Below are 23,145 nucleotides of genomic sequence, written 5' to 3' on the forward strand. Positions count from 1 at the left end.
GGGGTAAAACATCCTTTTGAAAAAAATCGGTTTCCAAGCGAATATCGTCGAATCTATAAAAGATAGAAAAATATGTTCTAAATGTAGGTTAAGTGGTTCAAAGAGTACTTTATAATAATTAAAAAAAAATTATTTGTAATTAATAATAATTAATAAATAATTAAAAAAAAATTTTTAATTTATTGTTATAAAGTACTCTTCGAGCCATTTAACCTCCTTTCATTCAGAACAGTTTTTTCTATCTTTTATAGTTTCGATAATATTCGCTTGGAAAGAAAAAAACCAATTTTTTTTCAAAATTTTTTAAAATTATCTGCTTAGAACAATTTTTTATCGCAACAGACACTTTGAGCAAAAAACCTTGTTGAGAATCGCTGCGTCGACCGTATCGATGTTAAAACGGTAGGTCTCATATATCTATGAATATATGCAGAAGAAACAAGCCTACGCGCTAATAAGCGTATGGCACACGAAGAAGATAGATTATTTTAAATATTGTTTCAAGTAAATAATGAGTGCACTTTATCAAGAAAATATTTTTTCAAAGCACTACTACTTAAGAAAATTAGAAAACTTAAGTAATAGCTTTTCTTAATAGCACAAGATATTCTTCAGAGTGCACTATCTCAGAAACAAAGACAAGACTAAAGAGCTACAGTCGCGATTTAGATGTAACTTTTAAGCACCTCTATATTCATAAAATATGGATATTGAACTATGTAGCTAATCTATTTAAAAAACATGATCAAAAATATAAAAATTTTATAAAATATTCCAGTATTACGTATCTGTGTAAAATTCGAACACAATTCACTTATTGGTTTAAAAGTTATTTAATTTCTTGTTTACTCTTGATTCTTATGTAAAATCACGTTTTACTGTACTTATTTAAAAATTTGATAAGAAAGTAGCATTACCAATTAAATAAAAATTTTTACATGTACTAATAAAACTCTGATAAATATTCGTGCAAAAATTCATTTAAATCTACTTATGTTTAAAAATTAATTAAAATCGCAGCAAAATATAGTAATTTTCGTTGCAAAAATTAAAAACCAAATTTTTCTTTGTTTTCTTCTTCGAAGCTAGATTCAGGACTAAAATTCGAGCATTTACAATCAAAATTTATTATTGAATAAAAAAAAAATAAATCTAATGAAGTCTTCTATTTTTAAATTTGGATAACTTTTAGCTCATATCGTAGCAAAAAGTCAAAACTCCCTTAACCCACCCATCTCCTCCTGGATCTATAAAAATTACTTACGAGATTTACAAACATAGTTATGTAAGTTTCACAAAATATCCACATTTTAATATACATATAGAGGCATTTTTATAGAAGAGAACAAAATTACTCTTTCATCATATCCTACAAAGCAGTTAATAGCCAGCCTGATATTCTTTATATATTCAAAAATCAATAACACATAAGTTAATATGCATAAGTTAACTGAAACCCAGTGACAAATTGTCAATGCCAAAGAAATTTTATATTTGTGGAAAATAGGTGTAACTCTTAAAAAAAAACACTGTTTTTAAATTGAAGATACAAGCAAAAAACAAACTTATTTGTACTACAATCAATTTGTACTAAAATTAAAAAGTAATTGACATCACCTTGAAAATGATTCAAGATGTTGAAAATAACATAAAGGAAAATAGCAATGAAATTACTATAAATCATCATTTAATTGGACTTGTGTCAAGAAAATCTTTACTTTAAATTTACTGTGTTACAATCAATTTAAATAATATTCAGAAAAATTTAATGCATTTTTGAGATGTTTACAAAATGTTAGGAATCATAAAAATTTTGTATGTAAAACTGCTGGCATTTCAAGATAATTCTGAAATTGATGAAGATATTATGTATTTTTTTAAATAAAATTAGCAGAATTCTACAAAATTCTATTGTATCTCAGATTGGAAACAGACATTTATTTTAAGTGGACAGTTTCGTTTTTTGAAGAAATATCTTCGTATTTCGATTAATAATACTTGAACAAATTTACTCACCGATTGTTGTTGCTGCTGCTACAATCCCTTTCCAATTGATCCTAAAAATATAATAAATACATATAGAATATACTGTTTATTGAGCTACTATGGTTGTTGTCCGACAAAGTACACAGATGACACAGTGTAATACTGTCTTTAACACAAAGTATTCTAATTGTGACACAACAGTGTTATTGCTCGAAAAAAAACATGCGAAGATATACCTCAGTTAATAAAATATTTACCGAGTTGTTCGGACGGATGCTGTCTTCCTGATGAAATACTCTCGTTCCACTGGTCTCCTCGAATTGTACATTAAATAATCATCAAATTTTATTTGATGATTTTTGATATTGCGGATATCACACACGAAAGCACACACGAATAAAACACGTACGAAAATTTAACTTGTCTCGATGCAACAGGTACTGTAATTACACGAAAGAATATCTTACGACGTGGTATCTTACATGACATAATTCTACTCATTACTGTGATTTACGTCTTAAGACGCAACCGTTCGCTATTAAATTCGCCATTTTCAATATCGTATTTACGTACAACATCGTATTTTTGCATTTGAAAAACATGGAAAGTACTGTACGCCCGAGAAATAAATACACAAAATGGCGAAGTAAACAGAGAGTGATCGACACATACGTCACACACATCGCGTAGCACTGCCGGAACAACGGCGAGAGTTCGAAAAAATGCACGCGTAGATACAAAACGACTTGCTTTCGTTAAAGAATTACTGATTCTCGCACGACTAACGTGCTATTCGACATTCGCGATATTACACCGATGATGGATCCTGTTCGAGTGAATACGTGCGCGCGAAAACTTTATTCGAAACAATGCGATAAGCTGCCGTACATCACGAACGAGCATGATTTCTGTACACGACACTCGTCCATCGTCCGCATTCACGTTCGACACTCTCTCCAACTGTGCACAATTTAGACACGAAGCACTTGAGAAGCACATAAATTATTACGTCGCAATATTCTATCATCGGCGGAGCAACAATAAATATGGCAAGAGCAGCGGTAATAACGACGGCAGCGCAACGACGGTTAGCAACGTTAGCAAGCCACGCAAGCCATAACAAGTCTAGGTCACGGTCACCGAGCGGCGACTAGCGACGACGGCGGCCGAGCGGCGACGATGGCCGAGCGGCGCGAAGATGGCCGACGAGCGACGATGGTGACCGAGCGGGGCGAGCGGCGGCGTAGCGTAGGCACTAGGCGATCGAGTGTCATAGCGGCGCTGCGCATAATGGCGCAGTGATGTGTAATGTCGTGGAGTACTGTATATAATTGTGTACGGTCCAAATAGCGTGCATATGCGTCTCAGCTGATTCAGTACGACCCACTAACGTCGCAGTGCACTCTCTGAACTCTCATAACATTTGTTAAACTTGTATGACACTGGCATCCTAACCTAATTTAACCTAACTTTGGCGCAACTGGCGCAACGTTACACAAGAATTGTACAAGTATTATGCGACCGTAATCACTACTTTGAATTTTAAATTTGGTAGTGCCGTACGAAGAGTGTAACATATATGTGTTAAGAGTACCACGCAAAGTATTGCGCGATCATTACCCGCATTTTCGTGAGTGTTGTGTCATCTAAAAATACGACGTTGACAACTCGAGCTACATTCCAAAACATCCTCTCCGAGGAAAATTTTACTCGACATAACATAGCACACGTTACATGTATGTACTATGTATTTCGAGCAAAGTTATTCTCGGAAAGGACGTTTTGGAACGTAACGGTCGGACAATCTGAGAGGAGGACTAAGAGAAAGGCATCGGGCATCAATGGAGCAATATACAGTAAATATAATTTATTTATACATACTATATCTTGCGCGCGAATGTGTTGTTCATTTTTTAATTAGATATCAGAAAAAAAAATTTTTTTATGAAATCTATAGACGCTTATGTTTGTAATAAAGAGTGCTTTTCAGCTCCGTATACAGATGACACTGTGTAATACAGTGAATCATTTTATTCTTGTTGTTTATCAATATTTTGAGAATACTTTAAGTGCTTTCCAACTACATGACACAGGCAGTGTTGCTTGTGTCACATAGTTAGAAAGCACTCAAAGTATTCTCAAAAATTACATAATTACTTTAACATTTATTGTATTTAATGAATACATATAGAATTGCATGCAGTAATTATTATATAAAATATTAGTTGTCTTTTCTATTTTACTTTAATTTGTGTTTTATATTTGTTGCAGAATCATGGTAGCGAGTTTGTAAAATAACTTTACTACTGCACATCGGTTGGTGAGTGTGATAAGTAAATTTTTATAATTGAGGTAACAGATCTGTGACAATCCTTAAACATAATACAAAAGCGATTATATTAAACTATAATAATAAATCATTATATATATTAAATTTTATAGATCTATTGCCTTAAAATGGATAAACTAAAACAGATTAGGACTTGATATTTAATCTTAAATGAATTACAAAAATTGATTTATGTATATTTAGTTATTACATATTATTTAACTTGTAATTGCATTCTCGTGGATATATTTTATGCATTTGTGTTAAAAATAAAGAAAATAGTGTAAATAAAGTAAACATATAAAATGAAGTAAAAATAAAAGAAATAAATAAAAAAATATATAAATATAAACCAATGAATACAATTGCTATAATATTGATCACAATAGAACGAAATTTGTAAATTATTAATTATTGAATAACAAATATTTTGTTTTATTTTCCCATCTTTTTCTCTTTCCAATTATTGTCGTCCAGTGATTAAATATTATATTAATATTATATTAATCCAAGAATGCAATATATTAAATATACTTAAAATTTTCAGTATGTATATATTACAAAAAAAAGTTTTGAAGTGCTACAGTCCACATGTAATTTAACAAATTATATGTTTATCATTAACGAGTAAAATTATTTGTTCTTTTAATACGTCGATTTTAATCTAAACTTTCATAGTCTATTCATAGATAACTAGTTTTTAACTGGTCTAGTTAAAGTTATATATATGATGTGAAATCTAATAAATGTTATTCGCAGAACAGAACAATTTTTTTTAGTGATTTTAAAGTTGATCAATTTTGTATAAGTTTAAATACTTGATTAGGTAATATATTATTTCAAATTAATAAATTAGATTAAAATTAAATTAGATTAAACTAAATTAAAGTAATTTTGCAAGTATTACGTCCAGTATATGACGAAATATAACTAATAAAATTCAAATTGTCTTTGCTCGAGTGTATTAAATATTCATTCTAATATGATTGTACGAGAGATTTATTACTTTTTTTGGATCTCACGTCATTAATTTTTTATTTTTCATCTACATTGATGATATTAAATATTCGAAACAATAGCTTGATGAAAATATGGGCCTTAGGAATTTTTTCAATTCGCGTTTCAATTTTCATTTCTTTACGACGTATAGTTATTAAAGTTTTTCGAATAATTTTTGGAAAATGTAAAATGTTATATACAAGATTGAGTAGTAATTAATTATAAAAGTTATATAATAAAATTAAAAAGTTAATAAGTTTTAACTTAACGTAATTAATTTTAAATGATTTTATTTTTTACTTTAACTAGTTATTTTTGAAACTTAAATTTTAATTTATTAACTGTTTTCCAAAGTTAAAAATTACAATAAAAGAAAAAATGCATTTTTACATAAAAGTCAATTTTCTTACTATTTCAGATAACTTAATTTACAAATAAAACATTAAAAAATTATTTGATTTATTATATATGTTTTAAGTAATCTAACTTTAAAAAATTATGAATTTCTAATTTAATATGAATAATGCTTTTCAAAATTAACTTTTAATTTAATTTAATTTAATCTTAGTGTAACTTTTAATTAAGTTAGTTTTTTTATTTATGCAACTTTTAATGTAACTAAATTTTATTAGCAATTAATTTTAACTTAATTTAGTTAAAAAATATATTGTTCAATTCTAGTTATATATATTTAACAATTTCTAAAATACATTTAATTACAGTGATATTCGGTAAAAATAGAACAATCTTAAAAGAAATAAATAAAATCACAGCTAAATCGTAGCTCAGGCTTAAGAAGTAAGGTTGCTCCAAAATGGCGACGCCAATCAGAAAATAAACACCAATTCCATTTCCTTCGCATACGCATAACAGACAGTTTCCTCTCTATCGCGCCATGTATTCGACGACTGAACGAGTACTCCTTTCGTCTAATGTCATGTATCGCATGTATCGCGCTGTCAAAATTTCGTGTCGTGTATTCGACTCGTGATACTCGTTACGATAAACGTTATATATTAATGTCAATCAGACTCCGTAGAAATGGTGAATGTAGAGACTATACGAAAGAATTATCCACTGCACTGGCTCGTCTGGCATAACAACTATGTAGAACTCGAGAAGGAACTGTTCACGAATCAGGTTTGCGCAGACCTGCTGTTTAACAGGCTTGTCTCATTTAATATTAATTAGATTCCGTTCGCCAACGAAACTGTACACGTGATTAACATCAGTTGTGCATTTTGTTCGCGTTTACCACTTCGTGATTTCGTGATCCAGGTGTTGCGTATCGACAACTCGGTTATCAGCGATAACGAGTCTTCTCCACTGTAATTGATATCCTACAATAAACGATAATTGCATAATTATTCTATACAGAGAAGTAACGCGTGTATTATTCTTCCGTTGATAGTGTGAGTGACACGTTCGTCATTTCAATGTATTTTCAAAGCATCCTTTTTTTCTTATGTTCTGTTTAACTTTGTCATAATAATAATAATCATTATTATTACTAAGCATTTTTTACCAGATGCTATGAAACGTGAATCTTTGATCTGCCAGTAGCGCATATTCAATGATAAATGCTAAATTATATAACATGAATAATAATTATAAAAACAGATACAAGAAGTGCTTAAAACAAAAAGGTTAAAAATGATCTTATATTATAGCATCTATATTTTATAATTCATAAGAGATAAATATATAGATATTATATTCTTATGAAAAAAGAATGCATATGCACAAGGCGATGCTGAAAAAAAGGAAAATGAGAGCAAATATATTGCTATTTCACATTGACAATGTTTTTTTTTATGAATAATAATGGTTTTATACAAATAGATGTGTAAATGAGATGGTATTCTAAGAATACTTTATTAATCTTTACAAAAACAAGAATATTTTTGTTAATTAAATAATATTTAGCAGAAATTTAAATTAGTTGTGTAAAATTTATTGCTTTATTTATAAAACTTTATATAAAAGCAGTGTGTATAGATAAAATTACCAATTATAATTTGACAATATGACAAAGGATTAATGTGATATGTTTTTTGCAAGTATTATAATACCCATGAAATCATAAGTAGGTTAATTATATATTCTTTTAAATTTGATTACACAGTTGACTAAAACTTATAGTAATACAAGTTTAAAAAACAGCTGAAGCCTTTCATAAAAAAGAGAGAAACCTTAGGGATGTGGACTTATGACTCTTAATATATTATTGAAGCAGAATGAAACAGTCTAATATATTTTGTAATAGGAATATGAGGGATACATTTTTAAGATGATGTAGATAATGTATCTTTTTAATTACATTTAACAAATACAAAACAGAGGTTGAAAGAAAAAGAGAATATATAATATATAATATATGCTATAATAATTGTCTTAACTAATATTAATTATGATATTTATGAAATACTTTTTCTAGCATGACATAGAAAAGCATGACAATCGTGGAAGAACACCATTGATGTTAGCGGTAACCCTAGGTCATACAGAATCCACCATAGTACTATTACAGTATGATGCTAATGTTAATACAGAAAATATTCAAGGATGGACTGGTAATTACCTTGTACCTTTGTACTTTGTACCTTATATCTTTATACTTTGTACTTTACATCTTTGTACCTTTATACTTTATCTGTATTTGTCTGGACGTTTGTAATTTTGGTAATTTTATTTAACTTGCTTTTTTTTATATAGTTGTTCAAGAAGCAGTTGGCACAGGAAATCCTGAATTGTTAAAATTAGTACTTGCTAAAAGAGATTACCAGAGGTATTGTAATCGGGTGGCTGGTATACCAGAGCTACTTCATAAGCTCAAACAGGTCAGTTTTATGTAATAGTTGATAATGTATCATTAATTCAATACATAATTTTCACAAAATATACTTTTTTTGTTAAAAGAGAAATTCTTTTCTGCGAGTTCTATAAACTAATATTAACCTTTGCGTTTCTTGTGTGGACTGTTATGTGAAAACTAATAGTATTGACTTCTTCACATTTTTGATTATTAATTTGATAGTCTCAGTAATAGAAATCCTTTTCAGGCACCTGATTTTTATGTAGAAATGAAATGGGAGTTTACAAGTTGGGGTAAGAAACAGAGGATTTAATATGATATCTACTTTTAATTATTACTTTCGAGATCTGAAGATCAATTTCTGTAATTTGGTTTAAATGGCAATTTTAAGCATTAAACTAATTTTTAATAACATATGGTTAACTTCCATTATTTTTGTTGATCAGTTCCTCTTGTATCTCGGATGTGCCCAAGTGATACATATAAGGTTTATAAACAAGGTAGTAATGTGAGGATCGATACTACTTTATTAGGTTTTGATCATGCAAATTGGCAACGTGGTAATCGAAGCTATATCTTCAAAGGGCAAAGTAAGTGCAGATGTCTTTAATAAATATATCTTCATATTGCTAACATTTGTGCATGAGTATCGTAAAATTTATTTTTTTAATTGTAATTTATTATGTTTTGGGAATGTCAATTGTTTGTTTATTACCAAATTCTATATGTTAATACAAACTGCATCAAATTCACTTATGGCAATTAAATGTGAATGCAGTTATGTTCAGTATGGATAGTCATCACATAGGTGATACAATCCTATAATATTTAACTTGTAGTTTTACTAAAATTTGAACAAAAACGTTTTTATATTCACAAACCTAAGAGACTTTTGTTAACATCAATTTATATTTTCTATTATATTCTATATATTTTTTATTATAATCTAATTTCTATAGTTATTTTTCATTATTTATTCCCATTAGTTTATAAATATAATGAATAAATTGACGATATAACATTTTTATCACACACACACACACACACGCACGCACGCACGCACGCACGCACACACACATGTTTTTATATAATAATATGATATATAATGACAATAATATAATTTATTACTGAAATCATTTATTTAATGTGTTAAAATAATTATGAAATTTATGTAATATTTTTTGTAGATGATGGCGCAACGATGATGGAAGTAGATCATGAAACGAGAAAAGTTTATGTTGAACATATGAAACTCATAGAAGATGATAATATACAAATGATTCAGATGGAACCATCTGAAGAAGGTGTGATAGCTCGACTTACTAACCCTATAGTTACAACATATATAGATACAGATAAAATTAGTTTTGAACGGTAATTATATACATATATCTATCATTATGATATTTAATGATATATATTTATATATTTCGTTCTTATTTATTTCAATAATATATTCATATTGATTATTTATATTGATTTAGCAATAAAGCAGGTCTATGGGGATGGCGTTCTGACAAAAGTGAAGTAGTAAATGGTCATGAGTGTAAGGTATTTAGCGCAAGTAATGTGGAATTAATAACTAAAACACGATTAGAGCATTTATCTGAAGCAGATAAAGCAAGGGCTCGAGCACCAAGAACACCTTTACAGTCATTTCTTGGCATTGCCGAACAGCAGCAGGAGAGCAGTAGCAATATTGCTACCAGTGTAATCTTTTTTTTTTTAATAATTAGTAATCGTGCATTTAAAACATACTAATCAAGTTGTGTATTTTAGGAAGAATTTAATAGTGTAGGAAATTCCTCTAACATAACTCCTGAAGAATATTTTGATCCAGCTATTGATTTAAATGGGAGAGATATAGGTAGACCAAAAGAAGTTAATACAAAAATACAAAAATTTAAGGTATTATAGATATTGACTTGAAAAAACTACATTATATATTGGATGTTAAGGCAATTTCTTTACATTCAGGCAACTTTATGGTTATGTGAGGATTATCCATTGAGCCTTCAAGAACAAATTATGCCAATTGTAGATTTGATGGCTATATCCAGTTCGCATTTCGCAAAATTAAAAGATTTTATTCAAATGCAACTTCCAGCTGGTTTTCCTGTAAAAATTGGTGGGATATTAATTTATATATGATACAGTACTAAATGTATATGATGCATACAAAACATACTAATAATTGAGATTTTCTTTTTAGAAATTCCATTGTTTCACATTCTCAATGCGAGAATAACATTTGGAAATATATTTGGTTTAGATCAAGAAATACCGCATGTAGGTCATTTGCAAGAAACTAATCGTATAACTTGCTTAGTTGACGATATTTGTTTTGAAATACCTAGTGGATATGCCAAATTAGGTAAAACTTTTATCTATATATGTGCTCTACAATATATATATATATATATATATAATTTAATCTATATTGATAAAATGTAGGTGCAGAAGTTAGGACACAATTCAGTATTGAAGAAGAGGACGATTTACTACAATTTGCTATTCAGCAAAGTCTTTTAGAAGCTGGCAGTGAACGCGATGAAGTAATGTTTTTCTTTGTATTTTGTTTTATAATTATCGAAATCTCGTATAATATATGCATAATATTCCCAATAAACACGAAAAATATTATACATAGGTTGATATATGGGAAGCACTAAGAGCGCAAAAGCCATCTAGACCAACTACACCTAATATGACTACCGAAGAAGAAAGGCAACTTCAAAGGTATGCGCTAAATACTTATTAAAGAGAATGCTATTGATGTGCTTTCAGTTAATTTTATCATTTATGAAATGTTATTATTAATTTTGCATGTGTTTTTGTGCTACAATTCATGTTCAGATAGGTAGGTAATTCTATTGCAAATATCAATTTTGGATAAATTTTTTACACAACAGAAAAATTACTCATATTTAAATGAATATAAGCATTGAATATTTAAATTACGAAGCATTAAAGTAAAAAGCTCTAAATGTGTTGTCAAAATAAATAAAAAAAGATAGCAATATAAAATAAATTTATTGAAAAATATCTGACATATTGCTTAAATAATTTTTTTTTTTATATAGAGCGATTCAAGCTAGTTTAGTGCTATATCAAGAAACTTCAGCTGGATCCACGGAAGCTACTGCAAATTCAGCGGGTATAAATGAAAGTGAAGATAGCGATTCTCTCGAAGATGCTGCAGAACAATTAAGACTAGCATTAAAACTTTCCGAACAACAACAAATGGAAGAGGAGCAACAACGATTATTGGAGGAAGAAACCTTTCGCCATGTGCTGGAGTTATCTTTGACAGACAAATAAACTTTTAAAATGTGCAATAGTGATGAAAACAAATTTATTACAGTATACTTCCAGAAAAGTGAAAACTTTTCCAGTCCCGTTAATAAACGAGACTGTACAAAAAAAATCATTTCCTACATTTCATAGATTACAAAGTGCATTACGGAGTAATAATGTTGCTTATGATGAACACTTGTTATTAAAATATATAGTTAACGCAAGTCAAAAGATGGAAATAGTATAGTAGTAGTTAAGCAAATGAATAATTTAAATTATGTTATTTATTTCTTAGCTACATTTTATATGAGACGAGAAATTCTTCAATACTATAGACATCTCAGTAAGCAGCCTTGTAATGAAGTCTTGAAAATTACAGTTTTTTGAAAAATATGCAGTCACAATCGACAAACAATCAAATAATGTTTGTGTAAATCCTATTAACTGAAAGTAAATAATGTAAGTTACGACTGTTAATATCTAAAATAAACGGCATGTAATTCTCAAGCCTTCAAAAATTATTTGTCTGGTCCTTTTTCCTTAGTTAATCTCTACTTCTAGCAAATTTATCATTACAAATTAATAATTGCAATTAAGATAGAAAAAAGTAACCATCTTTAAAATCAAATCAAACATTTTTACAAAGATCTCTTCATATCTACAATAACATAATTCATAATATATTTTAATGCAATGGCGTATTGAACTATTAGAAATACGCAGAAAACATATATAAGTATCCAACTTTTCTTCTAAAATTTTTCATAAAAAATAAACTGAGGATGTAAAATTAGTGCAAAGATTAACAGAGTATATTATTTATTATTTTAGATTAGTAAAGTTTATTTTTGTATATTATTTTATTATATCTTTGTGAGGGAAATATGATTTATTTATGCGCACTTAAAAGAAGATATTAATTGCTATATTTCATTATTTTTATTAAAAGAAAAAATAGTTACAAGTGCATCACAACTTCCTTTTGTATTAAGATTAGATAACTTGGTCTCGGAATATCATTAAAACATGATTAGATTTTTCTTCTGGGCATTATGAATAAAAAAAAACTACATTCATATAAGACATATATAAGTATAATCACTTCTGCATATATACGTTCACTCACTAATGAAGACATGTAGAAAAATAGCAAATAAGAAATTATTCTTTGATGACATAATAAAAGTTACCAGAAGCAAAATTATTAGCGGTAGAAGAACCGGCAGTCATTGGACTGCCACATTTCTGCTATTCAAACTCCGATTGTGCCCTGAAATGTAATTAAAGTCATAAGCATTATAATTTAAAAAAAATATATATAAAATCGAAATCTTTTATACAAACTTTGTAAAAATAGTGCTAAGTATAGTAGCACTCTGTGCATAACGCTGTTCGTTTTTATGCGCTTGCTGATGCCACTTTTTGCGTACAGCATTCCACCGTTCATTATGATCCTTCATTAATTGTTCTTTTGTTTTGAGAGTTTGTCCATCCTGTAATTAACATTACGAACAATTTACATCTGTTATAATATAATTGTTAACACAAAAATTGTATACATCCTTATTTTTAAAACTTTAATTTACAGTAGCTGAATTATTTTAATAACTTTTTAATTAATTTTGTGTAAGCTTATAAACCAAAGTTACATGGAAGAATCGGAATCAAATCTGAAATTTGAATCAACTGTTTCTATAGAATCATCAATCATTCCGTGAATTGTTTTAATTTAAATTTAAATGTCATACATCTATTAAAATTATTGACTTACGTAATCTAAGTTCAAGTCATCTTTCTCTCCAAGTATAGGGGATGGAATACGATTTCTTGGTATGGCTTCTTCACGAGGTAAAGGTAGTGGCAAATAATGGACATCACTTATCTCACCGTCGGTACCAATTAAATTATCTGCCATGCTAACTTCATTAACTATTTCTGGACTTGGACTACGCACCCTATTTACAAGTAAATATATTTTAGTTTTGCATAGATATATGAAGTTAGGTACAAGAGAAAAAAATTAAATAAAAAATTAATACTGATAGATTAAATAAATTTTATGAAACATTTATTTATTTATATTTAATCGAATTTATTATATTACGTATATTAACTGTATATATAAAGATCGAGTAAAATGTATAATATAATTAAAATCTAGCTATGTATCAAAGGGTCAGCAGTCTTTTAAACCTGTATAACGTTACTTTCAATTTTAAAATGCAATTTTTAAGTTGAACCAGAATAATATCAATATTAAATTGATAATTTAATAATACTAACAAATATTATTAAATAATTATCTATTTAATAATTATAGTCCCCTGTCCTCTCCAAAATACCGTAATAAAATCTGGTGCAAAAAATATTACCTTGGCCAGAATCAAGACCAAAAATAACTGCATGCAGTTTTAAAAAATAGAAAAAAAATATATATATAAATTCCATATGAAATATATTATTGAGAATTAAGATCTGCTATGATCGTTTGTTGGCCCCTTATCTAGATTTTACTTATATTTATCTACTTTAATTATATCTAGTATTTTAATTATATCTATTATTTTTAGAATTAATTAGTTTAATTATATCTATTATTTTTTTACTTATTTGAATGTTGCTTTAAACAATTGAAGATTCTGTGAAGTTGAAACATTCCATCTATTTTAAAAATTTGACAAAAATATTTGTATGGAAACCTGTGTCAATCTTATTCATTATTGACTTAGTATAATTTTTTCTTACTTAGGGACCAAATGAGGATTCCTCGGTTGATTAGCCATCCAAGCACGGCATATTGGATATAGTGGTGTATCTTCTTGAAACTGAGCTAAATCAACACTACGATCAAATAATTTCATCACATATGTATGATGAAATGCGGTGTCAGTTTGTATCGGCCGACGACGTCTGACTTTCCGTGGTTGTTGTGGATTAACAGATTTTGTGCTAAATGCCCAAAAGCAATTACCAAAAGATTAGTTTGATTCAAATAAACAATTATATGTAATTACACAAGGATGTTGAGGTTTACATCTTTTTCACAGGATGTTTATAATCTGTAATGGGACTGTCATCCGATTCAGCTGATGAACCAGTGTCACTATGCTGTAACAACTCTCGAAGAGCACCCTTTAAACGATCTCTTGCTACAAGAACATCACTGTCCCCTATATAAACATATAATTAGTATTATAATATTTAATATATTAATTAATATTTTATTTCTTTTTATGTATTATTACCAATTTCATCTTTTATTTCTACTTTTATCCGTCCTGGCATTATTGGTGGAGGTTGAATGTTTCTTTTCTTTCCCATCTAATAATTGCATTATCATAGTTATAAATTATTTTATCAAGATTGTTAAAATACGTTTATTTAAATGCTAAGCTATATATTATAATAAATTATTAAGATGATTGCTAATTAACATTAATTTAACCTAATGGTTAATCAATCAATAGCAGACTTATATATATTTAGTAAACAAAAAGAATTACTTTCAACAATGCTTGACCTATGTAAAATAATTATGACGATTAATATATTAAATTTGAATTCATTGGTACTCCGGCTCACATTCGTTCACCATTAGAAGTATATTTTTTTATTATCTGTAACGAATTATTAAAAATATTGTAGTTTTTGTTGTTAAAACAATGTAGGATATTCAGATAGAAAGCAAATCTCGATTTTCACTTTTTCCTTTATGGTCCCATTTGGGAAACAATGACTGCACTATTTGATAATAATCGCATATATATTTCTAATTCTATTAAGTTGGTTTGTCAAACTAAAATACCTTGTTTTAAAGCGTAGAGCCTGCATAACCTGTACGACTGTAATCGCTGTTTACGTCTGCGCGCGGTGGCAGCTGCCATTGAAAGCAGCCATCTGCTTTTTTAGCTTTGCTGCACTATGCTGTATTTTCTACACTTAAAATGAAATAAACGTGTAATTAGAAATTGGAGTGAAAAAGAGAAACGTAACAATTTCAGTTGTACTGTTCTTTCTGTACCCGAAGTGAAATAGATATGTAATCAGATTAAAGAGGAAAAGGGAAGGAGAGTTACGAAAAATAAATAGTACCCATTTCTAGAGTACTCCAGACTCCATCCCGCAGTCACGCAGTTGCAGTCAGTTGCAGTGGTTGCAGTTGCATTATACACAGTGTTCGGGAATGTTCGAGCAATGTGTGTACTGCGTGGTGTGTACAACATGACGAAATTATTACTGACAAGGTGCTTTTATTATAGATAGAAAAAAAATCATTATATTAGAATGTATTATGCCAAATAATTAAGAAAAAAAAAAAATATATATATATACGTTAAATATATTTGTGAATTGTGACATGATTGAGGCACTGTAAGGCTACAGAATGCTTCGGAAATTATCTGCTGAGATTCTTATATTTTGTATGATAAATATTTCTCTTGCTTCCGATGTTTCCAAACGTAATGAGAGTTACGAATGTAGATTAGGATCGAAAACTCCTTATAGATGTGTAGCTAATCAGGATGAATCAATGTTGAAATATCCAGGTACACTGCAATGTCATTAGTCATCTCTGACGCTTGCTTCCAGCTTCATTAAAAAAAATCAGTTATTAAATTGTATTCATTTATATTTGATTTACAGATTGTGTGGAGAAAAAGATATGGTTAATTCTGCGTCATGGAACTCGATATCCTGGAAAGAAGTACATGCCTCATATGGTAGATGATTTGCCAGAGTTACAACATGTAATATTAAAGAATTATGCGAATGGAGTAATAAATATGTCAGCTGACGACGTAGCTCTGTTTAGGAAATGGAAGTTATCGTTTGCTCAAGGAAATGCGATGAAATTGGCAGTAGAAGGAGAGAATGAAATGATTGATCTTGGAGAAAGATATCAGGCAAGGTTTCCAATTCTGATGCCAGAAGCTTTTAACAATCAGACATACAAAGTATGTACCATAAAATATTTGAACATATTAGATACACATTTTATGTCCCTTAATCATCAACTGCATTTTAGTTTAGATTCACAGCCACACAACGTACAGAAGAGAGTGCAAGACACTTTGCTGTTGGTTTATTTGGTTGGCATAACAGCAAAAATGTTTGGTATCCATTGCCAGTATACAAAGATCGAGTTATAAGAGTAAGATCTTGTTTTTAAATTCTCAACTATGTTCTGCTTCTAATTTTTCTAGTTCTTTAGATATATGATTATGTTTGCAGTTTTACAAAGCTTGTCCTCGTTGGCGTCAAGAAATTGACAAGAATCCAGATGCAAAGCGGGAGATAACAAAATTTCTGAATAGCAAGATTGTTAAAAATATGTTAAATAATGTTAAAAAGCGTATTGGTCATGATATTGATTATGGTTAGTATTTATAAAATATTGTTTAATGAGATTAATATCATTTAATTGCTACATATATTTTTTTGTTAATTATATATGAATATGTTTCAGAAACTGCTCATTTAATGCATACAACGTGTGCTTTCGAAACCGCTTTAAATCAAAGTATAGTGTCTCCCTGGTGTAAATTATTCTCATTAAATGATTTTAAAGTAAAATTTAAAATAAAAGTATATTATTTCTTATTTTCAGATAAATTTAATTGTACATCCAATTCTAAATTTATATTTTATAGGTATTTGAATATGCAGAAGATCTAGAATTCTTTTGGATTGATGGATATGGCTATCCATTAACTTATGAGCAAGCATGTGTTGCCTTGAAAGATATGTTTGATTCCTTTGGGTATGTAAATACATATTGTAATAATAAATCCAACATAAAGTTTTTGTTTTTTCATTGTAATTTTAAATTACAAAAACTATAATGCGTTAATTTTTTTGTTACAAATATAATTTGTATTAACATGGTTAAAAGAATGTTTTAATTTCTTAGATCCAATGAAGGACCAGTAACAACAGCTTATTTTACACATTCCGGTACTATTTTAAAATTAACAGCCTTACTTGGATTAGCCAAAGATACACATCCATTAGTGTACGACTCTTTCACATTACGTAAAAAAGAACATAAAAGAGCTTGGAGGAGCAGTGTTATTGACACGTTTGCATCTAACATGGCATTCGTTTTGTATGAGTATGTTTTTAAAATTATGAAATTATATGTTGTATTTTCATATATAAATTATCTAAATATAGTCTTTTTTTAGTTGCGAATATTATGGGCCCAGTGTTTTATTCATGCTTCAGGAACGACCAGTGTACTTACCAGGCTGTCCAAAAGATATGCCATGTCCATTAAATACTATGAAGGCATTGTATCCAGATCTTGATGAAGAATGTCAATTTGATGCTATGTGCCATATAACAAAAGCCGAGAATTAATATAAAAAAATATTTTTGCAATAATGGCGTACACATGTGTTCTTTTATTTATTTATATCTCTACATAAAAGTAGATAAAAATAATTTAATTTTTTAGAGAGATATTTTTCTAAGGGAAATTTTACTGTGAAACGTACCTGATTTTGATGAACTAAAATAAATTTTAATGAATTCAGAATCTGTTTTTTAAAATGTATAGTAAAAGACATAGAAATTTATTTTGGGTATTTCACTATGTACATAAATAATTAATAAACCATTCAATCATCATTAGATCTCTTTATTTATAAGTAGTTATAATGTTTCTATTCTTATTAAGTGAAATTAAGTAAAATTCTTTTTTAATATACTTGTCCATAGAACTAATAAGAAATGAGTTGATATAAAATATATATTGAATGAACAATTTTAATTGAATGAACAATTTTAATTGAATGAACAATTTTAATCTAGATTTTTATGACTATAACTAAGAAAAGAACGATACAGAAAAAAGTAGCAAGTTTTTATGTAACATTACTGAAAGCATTTATGTTATCATACCAAAATATTTCATGATGTAAGATTATAATCCTGCATTAGGTACATCTCTCTTTAGTAAATATTGTTTGAAAATATTTATAATATTGTGAAAACAAAGTGGAAACTTGAAATTTCTATATTATTCTTTTCTTAATAGTTTGCTGTTGATAAAAATATGAAATCTTTCTTTATATTGTGTTTATATTGTTCCATAGCCATTCATAAAATCTTAGTGTTACATTTTAAACTATATACATTAAACATATTATTGAAACAATTTTATTTAAAAAATATGCAATTAAAATCTAAGAAAATCTATCTTATAAAATCTACAAGGTTTAGGATTCTGGTGTAAAATTGTGAAAAAGAAAGCATAATACTTACTACAATCATCACAAACTTTTGGATGATTAAAAAGCTTGGATGCTTTCAACAATTTTACATAAAAACTTGATAGTTTATTATATTCTCCTCATAGCTTTATATTAAAAAATTAACTGTCTTAAATCAAAGGACACTGTCTTCTAATGAATTATTTATATCATTTCTATCATCTTCAATCATGTCCTGCAATAAAACATATAACACAGTTATAAAATAGTAGCTAATGCTGAAGATATCTTAAATGCAATACGATACATTACCTGCAGTACTTCAACAAGTGACTTTGTCTCATCTAACATTTCTTTGTAAATACGTTTTTCTTCTTCTAACTTTTCAACACGTTTTACAAGTTCTTTATTTTCTTCTAAAGTATTTTTAAGTGCTATTCGCCTTTTTTCAGCCAGGACTTGCCAGTAATTTTCACTAGGACCAGCTGAATCTGAAAGAAATGTTTTAGAAGAAAATTAATATCTTTTATATATTCTACTTTAAGAATAAGCATAAAGGAAAAAGAAAAATATTTTAAATATACCTGTGCATATTAAATCCTCAGCTTCAATATTTATCTTTTCTTCTGGTACAGTTTGGACAGCCTTGTCATTGGTTGCCTTTTTTTGTTTTTTAGACATATCCTTTTTTATTTTTACAGGTACATTTCTAAAATATACATAGGATTAACATGCAAATTTTTGTATAATTTTATTTTAATAATGATTTTATAGAAATAGTTTTGTCTCCATGTATTCTCATCAAGTATTCATGAAAATATAAATTATACATATAATATGTTAATCAATAAAAAGAAAAAATTAACTAACTTTTTTAATTTTGCTTCTTTTACTTGATGAGTAGACTTAATCATCCTGTCAGCACCAACTAAAGTTTCTTTATCATTAGCTGAGGGTTGCAATTCATGCAAAGATTTTCTAACTTTATCCTGCTTTAATAAAAAAAAATAATTATAATATATGCAAAGACTATTTCATACATTTTACACTTAAGTACTATATATTAACTTATACACTTTCTCTCTTTTTAAATTTATCTGTATTTATAGATATACTTTAAATAAATTTATTATTATCCATTATTATCAAACATCAATTTTTGCTATAATATATATAATTACATATGATAAATAAAAAGAATTATAATCATACATATTAGACATTTTCTATATACATCAAAAACATATATTTTTAATCCAAAAAACTAAACATAAATTTTGCTAATAATAAATTAATTGTATATGAATTGTTTATGATTTACAACAGAATTTAATAAATTGAAATTTAGAGAATGACTAACACATTCGATTATTCTTCAAGGTTGTACACATAATTTTTGCTTGGAATTTCTTTTCAGTATATATTGTATGTACAACTGAACAAAAAATGACCTTCCAATCGTGTGTACATTCGAGATATACTCAAAAATATAGACATGCGGCGAAAAGAATTTCTCTATATTTTCTTTGTCGTTAATCGAATAAGAGATACTTATAACGTAAAATTACGTTGAGATATTACCTTTCTCGACAGTTATATATGAAAAGAGAAACAAACACACTAACCTCAGAAACGATATTCGTTTCGTCGCCAGTAACCGGTTTCATTCTATAAGCCGAAAGCAATAATTCAAGATTTGAAGAGAAAGATAGCGTTCGATCAGCGTGAAAAGATGAGTTACTTAAGTTGCTTTATTCACAAATAATACGGCGTCAAAATGCATCCGGCGTCGTTTGAACTAATTTGAACCAAGTTTCGGTTAACTTTTCGACACTCCGATTAGTAATCATCTGCTTCGGGCTTTCGCAGAGATCACGCAACCATTCAGATCAGGGCTGCGTTCAGAAATATAAAAGATATTTTTTATCCTTGTTGTTTAATGAATATTAAACAAGGATAAAATGATACCTGGAGCATTCAGGTGATATTTCTGAACGCAGATCACGATCAGACATATGGCGGGAACTACAAAGTTGAGAACATATGGAACATTGACTGCGTTCAGCAGACTCAACATGTTGAGATATTCTTCTAGATCATCCAATCAAACTTTTAGATTTAGAAGAATATACCAATAACAGCAAGCGCTCACTAAACTGTTGAGTCTGCTGAACGCAGCCATTGATCTGTACATTAAGGCAGCATTTACAATACAGTCGTTACGACGTTATGACGCTGCGGCGCGGATCAATTAAAAGAAGATAATATACCAACTTTAATCAACAATTAATTTAACCAACAGAATTACTAAAGAAGTTTATTATCAAAATACAACATTTTCTTTTTTTCTCTTTATAATACATCTAATCGATCATTGCGTTTGATATATTTTATAGTTTTAGCATAGAATTATTAATTTTTTTTTACTATAATGAATACGAGTTGTTAGCAATATTGTTGATAGAGTAGACTGCAATTAAAGTTAACCAAAGTTAACTGAAGTGACCCTGATTGGTCCATTGCAGCAAATCATAACATCGTAATGATAATGGTGTAAGAATACACAAGTATTCTTACACCATAATGACTGTAGGTGCTCCTTTTAATATACACATATTTGTTTATTTATACAATCGTGTTATTCTATAGCAAAAACATTGAAAAAATAAATGTAATGTATAAACATGTTTCTTATTACGAAAATCAATAAGTTTTTCAAATTTATTACAGAAAGCTACATTAAAAGTATATTTACATCATTATATACACTTATATGCATTTGTACATCAGAAGTTCTTATAATAAATGTTCATCTAATTCTCGAATGCTTGTATCCCTCTCTGTAATATCATAAAATTTTCCATGCTTTCCAATTTCATGATTGATGAATTTCTTGGCACCTAGAACACCTTCCTCTAATATTAAATTCGAAGAATTATCTTTTTCAAACTGTAAGGCATCTTCTATTTGTTTCGAAAACGTGGCAAAATATGTCGAAGTGCGATCTGCCAGCAAACTTTTCTGTGGGAATTTTACAAGAGACGTTGCTAAGTTTATTGCTGTACCTAGAGCTGAAAAAAATTGGAAAACTGGATTTTAAGATAGATGCATAATTATCAATAGCTTTACATAATCAAACTTGAGAGAAAGAGAAAAAGAAAGAGAGAGAGAGAGAAAGAACATTAATATGTATATAAATATATAAAGCACTGTGCAACATTTTTATCTTCATTCAATTATTATATTAAATCTATAAGATTTCATATATCATAATATTTTTCATTATAAAATTTAAAATAAATTTAAAAGCTTTAACATACCTGCACCACAACATGTATATCTATTTGCAATTCCCCAATTAAATGCTTCCTGTGCAGTAACTTTTCTTCCCGTCAGTATAAGATCCAGAGCCCTAGAATACCCAATCATGGCAGGCAAACGAATAGTACCTCCACATGAAATTGGAATACCAAAACGTCGGTTTAAAAAGCCTAGTGTTGCTGTATCTTCTATGATTCTCAAATCACACATTAATGCAAGTTCAAATCCTACTCCAACTGCATATCCACTCAAAGATGCGATCAATGGCTTTTTGGATAATTCAGTTCTATTCGCCTATAAAAAATCAAAGAGATTTTTAATAGTCTGAATAAATGTGTTGTTCCATAATTTCAGATATAATGCAAATATACCAGTGGTCCAAAATATGCTATGCTCTCCTCATTATCACCATTGTAGTCCGCAATTTCTTTGAGATCATAACCAGCACAGAAATTGCCTCCTACTCCATATAATACTGCCACTAACGATTCATTATTATTTTCAAATTCATCCAGTGTTTCTGATAAGAGATGAGCAGTTTTTACATCCAGGCAATTTCTTTTTTCTGGACGGTTTATACCAATTGTAGTTACCTTACCCATCTGTTTGACCAATATCGATTTTTCTGAAATAAAACATGCGTTAGTTTATGTCGGTTTACAATGTTTTTGAGACATTTCTAATACATACCTTTATCGACATTCGGATTTATAACAGGCTGGGAGGTTAAGGTTCGTCGAATATTATTTCTCAAAATACAACTAAAAGAAGCAGGCAATTTTTTTAGAGACTGCATTCTCCGTGCTATAGATATTTTTGCGAGAGTTTATGCTTTCAAGGTTTATAAATAACTTTAACAGATTCTTTTTATTAAATTTAAGATAGTTTTATTAAATTTTAGCTATGTCATATAACAGCAACCTTCTCGAGAGGTAATAGGATGCAAAATGCAAAATCATACAGAACACATCAAAAGTATTTTTTTCCACTTTTTGCTTTCTTCTATTCTATAAGATACACACACAAATTCGATTTTTAAATATATACGTGATATGATACGTCCTGTAACAAAGTGCGATTTATCGACATCGTTATTGAACTATCGATATATCGAATGATTGTTATATAATCGATAAAATCATTTAAATATAAAATTATGAAAATTTTATAATCTGTGTACTGCA

General features: G+C 28.6%; 5 protein-coding genes across 11 annotated transcripts; 2 read left to right on the forward strand and 3 right to left on the reverse strand.

Moving 5' to 3' along the window:
• Positions 1–6,182: 6,182 nt before the first annotated feature.
• Positions 6,183–11,944, forward strand: LOC105208275 (ankyrin repeat domain-containing protein 13D). Its single transcript, XM_026131265.2, has 13 exons — positions 6,183–6,454; positions 7,752–7,887; positions 8,030–8,154; positions 8,377–8,422; positions 8,576–8,719; positions 9,317–9,503; positions 9,614–9,839; positions 9,909–10,037; positions 10,107–10,257; positions 10,342–10,503; positions 10,584–10,684; positions 10,780–10,868; positions 11,213–11,944. The coding sequence occupies exons 1-13, from the start codon at positions 6,356–6,358 to the stop codon at positions 11,448–11,450; spliced, it is 1,833 nt and encodes a 610-aa protein (XP_025987050.1). The 5' UTR covers positions 6,183–6,355; the 3' UTR covers positions 11,451–11,944.
• Positions 11,945–12,350: 406 nt separating this feature from the next.
• LOC105203732 (protein lin-37 homolog) lies at positions 12,351–15,359 on the reverse strand. 3 transcript variants are annotated; one of them, XM_011172611.3, is made up of 8 exons: positions 15,232–15,354; positions 14,947–15,043; positions 14,672–14,747; positions 14,461–14,596; positions 14,172–14,375; positions 13,198–13,381; positions 12,771–12,919; positions 12,351–12,696 (listed from the first exon to the last, which is right to left on the reverse strand). In XM_011172611.3, exons 3-8 carry the CDS (start codon positions 14,745–14,747, stop codon positions 12,675–12,677), a joined length of 771 nt encoding a protein of 256 aa, XP_011170913.1. In that variant the 5' UTR covers positions 14,947–15,043; positions 15,232–15,354; the 3' UTR covers positions 12,351–12,674. The 3 variants fall into 3 exon arrangements, with proteins under 3 accessions (XP_011170913.1, XP_011170912.1, XP_011170914.1); XM_011172610.3 differs by having other exon boundaries at positions 14,930–15,043; XM_011172612.3 differs by lacking the exon at positions 14,947–15,043 and having other exon boundaries at positions 15,232–15,359.
• A 176-nt stretch (positions 15,360–15,535) lies between these two features.
• Positions 15,536–17,810, forward strand: LOC105203734 (multiple inositol polyphosphate phosphatase 1). 4 transcript variants are annotated; one of them, XM_011172615.3, is made up of 8 exons: positions 15,536–15,670; positions 16,071–16,381; positions 16,453–16,578; positions 16,659–16,803; positions 16,894–17,012; positions 17,078–17,187; positions 17,338–17,538; positions 17,612–17,810. In XM_011172615.3, exons 2-8 carry the CDS (start codon positions 16,136–16,138, stop codon positions 17,784–17,786), a joined length of 1,122 nt encoding a protein of 373 aa, XP_011170917.1. In that variant the 5' UTR covers positions 15,536–15,670; positions 16,071–16,135; the 3' UTR covers positions 17,787–17,810. The 4 variants fall into 4 exon arrangements, with proteins under 4 accessions (XP_011170917.1, XP_039313010.1, XP_011170915.1 ...); XM_039457076.1 differs by having other exon boundaries at positions 15,551–15,973; positions 17,601–17,810; XM_011172613.3 differs by having other exon boundaries at positions 15,551–15,973.
• A 243-nt stretch (positions 17,811–18,053) lies between these two features.
• Positions 18,054–20,593, reverse strand: LOC105203735 (geminin). Of its 2 annotated transcripts, none has more exons than XM_011172617.3 (5): positions 20,266–20,593; positions 19,511–19,632; positions 19,225–19,349; positions 18,953–19,131; positions 18,054–18,875 (listed from the first exon to the last, which is right to left on the reverse strand). In XM_011172617.3, exons 1-5 carry the CDS (start codon positions 20,305–20,307, stop codon positions 18,816–18,818), a joined length of 528 nt encoding a protein of 175 aa, XP_011170919.1. In that variant the 5' UTR covers positions 20,308–20,593; the 3' UTR covers positions 18,054–18,815. The 2 variants fall into 2 exon arrangements, with proteins under 2 accessions (XP_011170919.1, XP_011170920.1); XM_011172618.3 differs by having other exon boundaries at positions 19,511–19,629; positions 20,266–20,586.
• Positions 20,594–21,327: 734 nt separating this feature from the next.
• Positions 21,328–23,065, reverse strand: LOC105203731 (carnitinyl-CoA dehydratase). The gene is made up of 5 exons (XM_011172608.3): positions 22,883–23,065; positions 22,652–22,722; positions 22,333–22,586; positions 21,961–22,255; positions 21,328–21,711 (listed from the first exon to the last, which is right to left on the reverse strand). The coding sequence occupies exons 1-5, from the start codon at positions 22,918–22,920 to the stop codon at positions 21,437–21,439; spliced, it is 933 nt and encodes a 310-aa protein (XP_011170910.2). The 5' UTR covers positions 22,921–23,065; the 3' UTR covers positions 21,328–21,436.
• Positions 23,066–23,145: the final 80 nt, after the last annotated feature.

Source organism: Solenopsis invicta, chromosome 1 (assembly GCF_016802725.1).
Source record: "Solenopsis invicta isolate M01_SB chromosome 1, UNIL_Sinv_3.0, whole genome shotgun sequence".
In the NCBI taxonomy this organism is placed as follows: domain Eukaryota; kingdom Metazoa; phylum Arthropoda; class Insecta; order Hymenoptera; family Formicidae; genus Solenopsis; species Solenopsis invicta.

What these genes read in the sequence shown, in the direction of transcription:
- LOC105208275 (XM_026131265.2), top strand. Translation starts at nt 6,356, where the DNA reads ATGGTGAATGTAGAGACTATACGAAAGAATTATCCACTGCACTGGCTC. An exon ending in TACTTCATAAGCTCAAACAG is followed by an intron (nt 8,155 to 8,376) that starts GTCAGTTTTATG and finishes AATCCTTTTCAG; the next exon opens with GCACCTGATTTTTATGTAGA. An exon ending in GATAAAATTAGTTTTGAACG is followed by an intron (nt 9,504 to 9,613) that starts GTAATTATATAC and finishes ATATTGATTTAG; the next exon opens with CAATAAAGCAGGTCTATGGG.
- LOC105203732 (XM_011172612.3), bottom strand. Translation starts at nt 14,747, where the DNA reads ATGGGAAAGAAAAGAAACATTCAACCTCCACCAATAATGCCAGGACGG. An exon ending in AATCCTCATTTGGTCCCTAA is followed by an intron (nt 13,382 to 14,171) that starts GTAAGAAAAAAT and finishes ACTTGTAAATAG; the next exon opens with GGTGCGTAGTCCAAGTCCAG. An exon ending in ATGACTTGAACTTAGATTAC is followed by an intron (nt 12,920 to 13,197) that starts GTAAGTCAATAA and finishes TGTTAATTACAG; the next exon opens with GATGGACAAACTCTCAAAAC.
- LOC105203734 (XM_011172613.3), top strand. Translation starts at nt 15,811, where the DNA reads ATGCTTCGGAAATTATCTGCTGAGATTCTTATATTTTGTATGATAAAT. An exon ending in GATATGTTTGATTCCTTTGG is followed by an intron (nt 17,188 to 17,337) that starts GTATGTAAATAC and finishes TTAATTTCTTAG; the next exon opens with ATCCAATGAAGGACCAGTAA. An exon ending in ATGGCATTCGTTTTGTATGA is followed by an intron (nt 17,539 to 17,611) that starts GTATGTTTTTAA and finishes GTCTTTTTTTAG; the next exon opens with TTGCGAATATTATGGGCCCA.
- LOC105203735 (XM_011172617.3), bottom strand. Translation starts at nt 20,307, where the DNA reads ATGAAACCGGTTACTGGCGACGAAACGAATATCGTTTCTGAG. An exon ending in AAAGAAGCAAAATTAAAAAA is followed by an intron (nt 19,350 to 19,510) that starts GTTAGTTAATTT and finishes TGTATATTTTAG; the next exon opens with AAATGTACCTGTAAAAATAA. An exon ending in CACTTGTTGAAGTACTGCAG is followed by an intron (nt 18,876 to 18,952) that starts GTAATGTATCGT and finishes GTTTTATTGCAG; the next exon opens with GACATGATTGAAGATGATAG.
- LOC105203731 (XM_011172608.3), bottom strand. Translation starts at nt 22,920, where the DNA reads ATGATTTTGCATTTTGCATCCTATTACCTCTCGAGAAG. An exon ending in TAGCATATTTTGGACCACTG is followed by an intron (nt 22,256 to 22,332) that starts GTATATTTGCAT and finishes GATTTTTTATAG; the next exon opens with GCGAATAGAACTGAATTATC. An exon ending in ATATACATGTTGTGGTGCAG is followed by an intron (nt 21,712 to 21,960) that starts GTATGTTAAAGC and finishes AATTTTTTTCAG; the next exon opens with CTCTAGGTACAGCAATAAAC.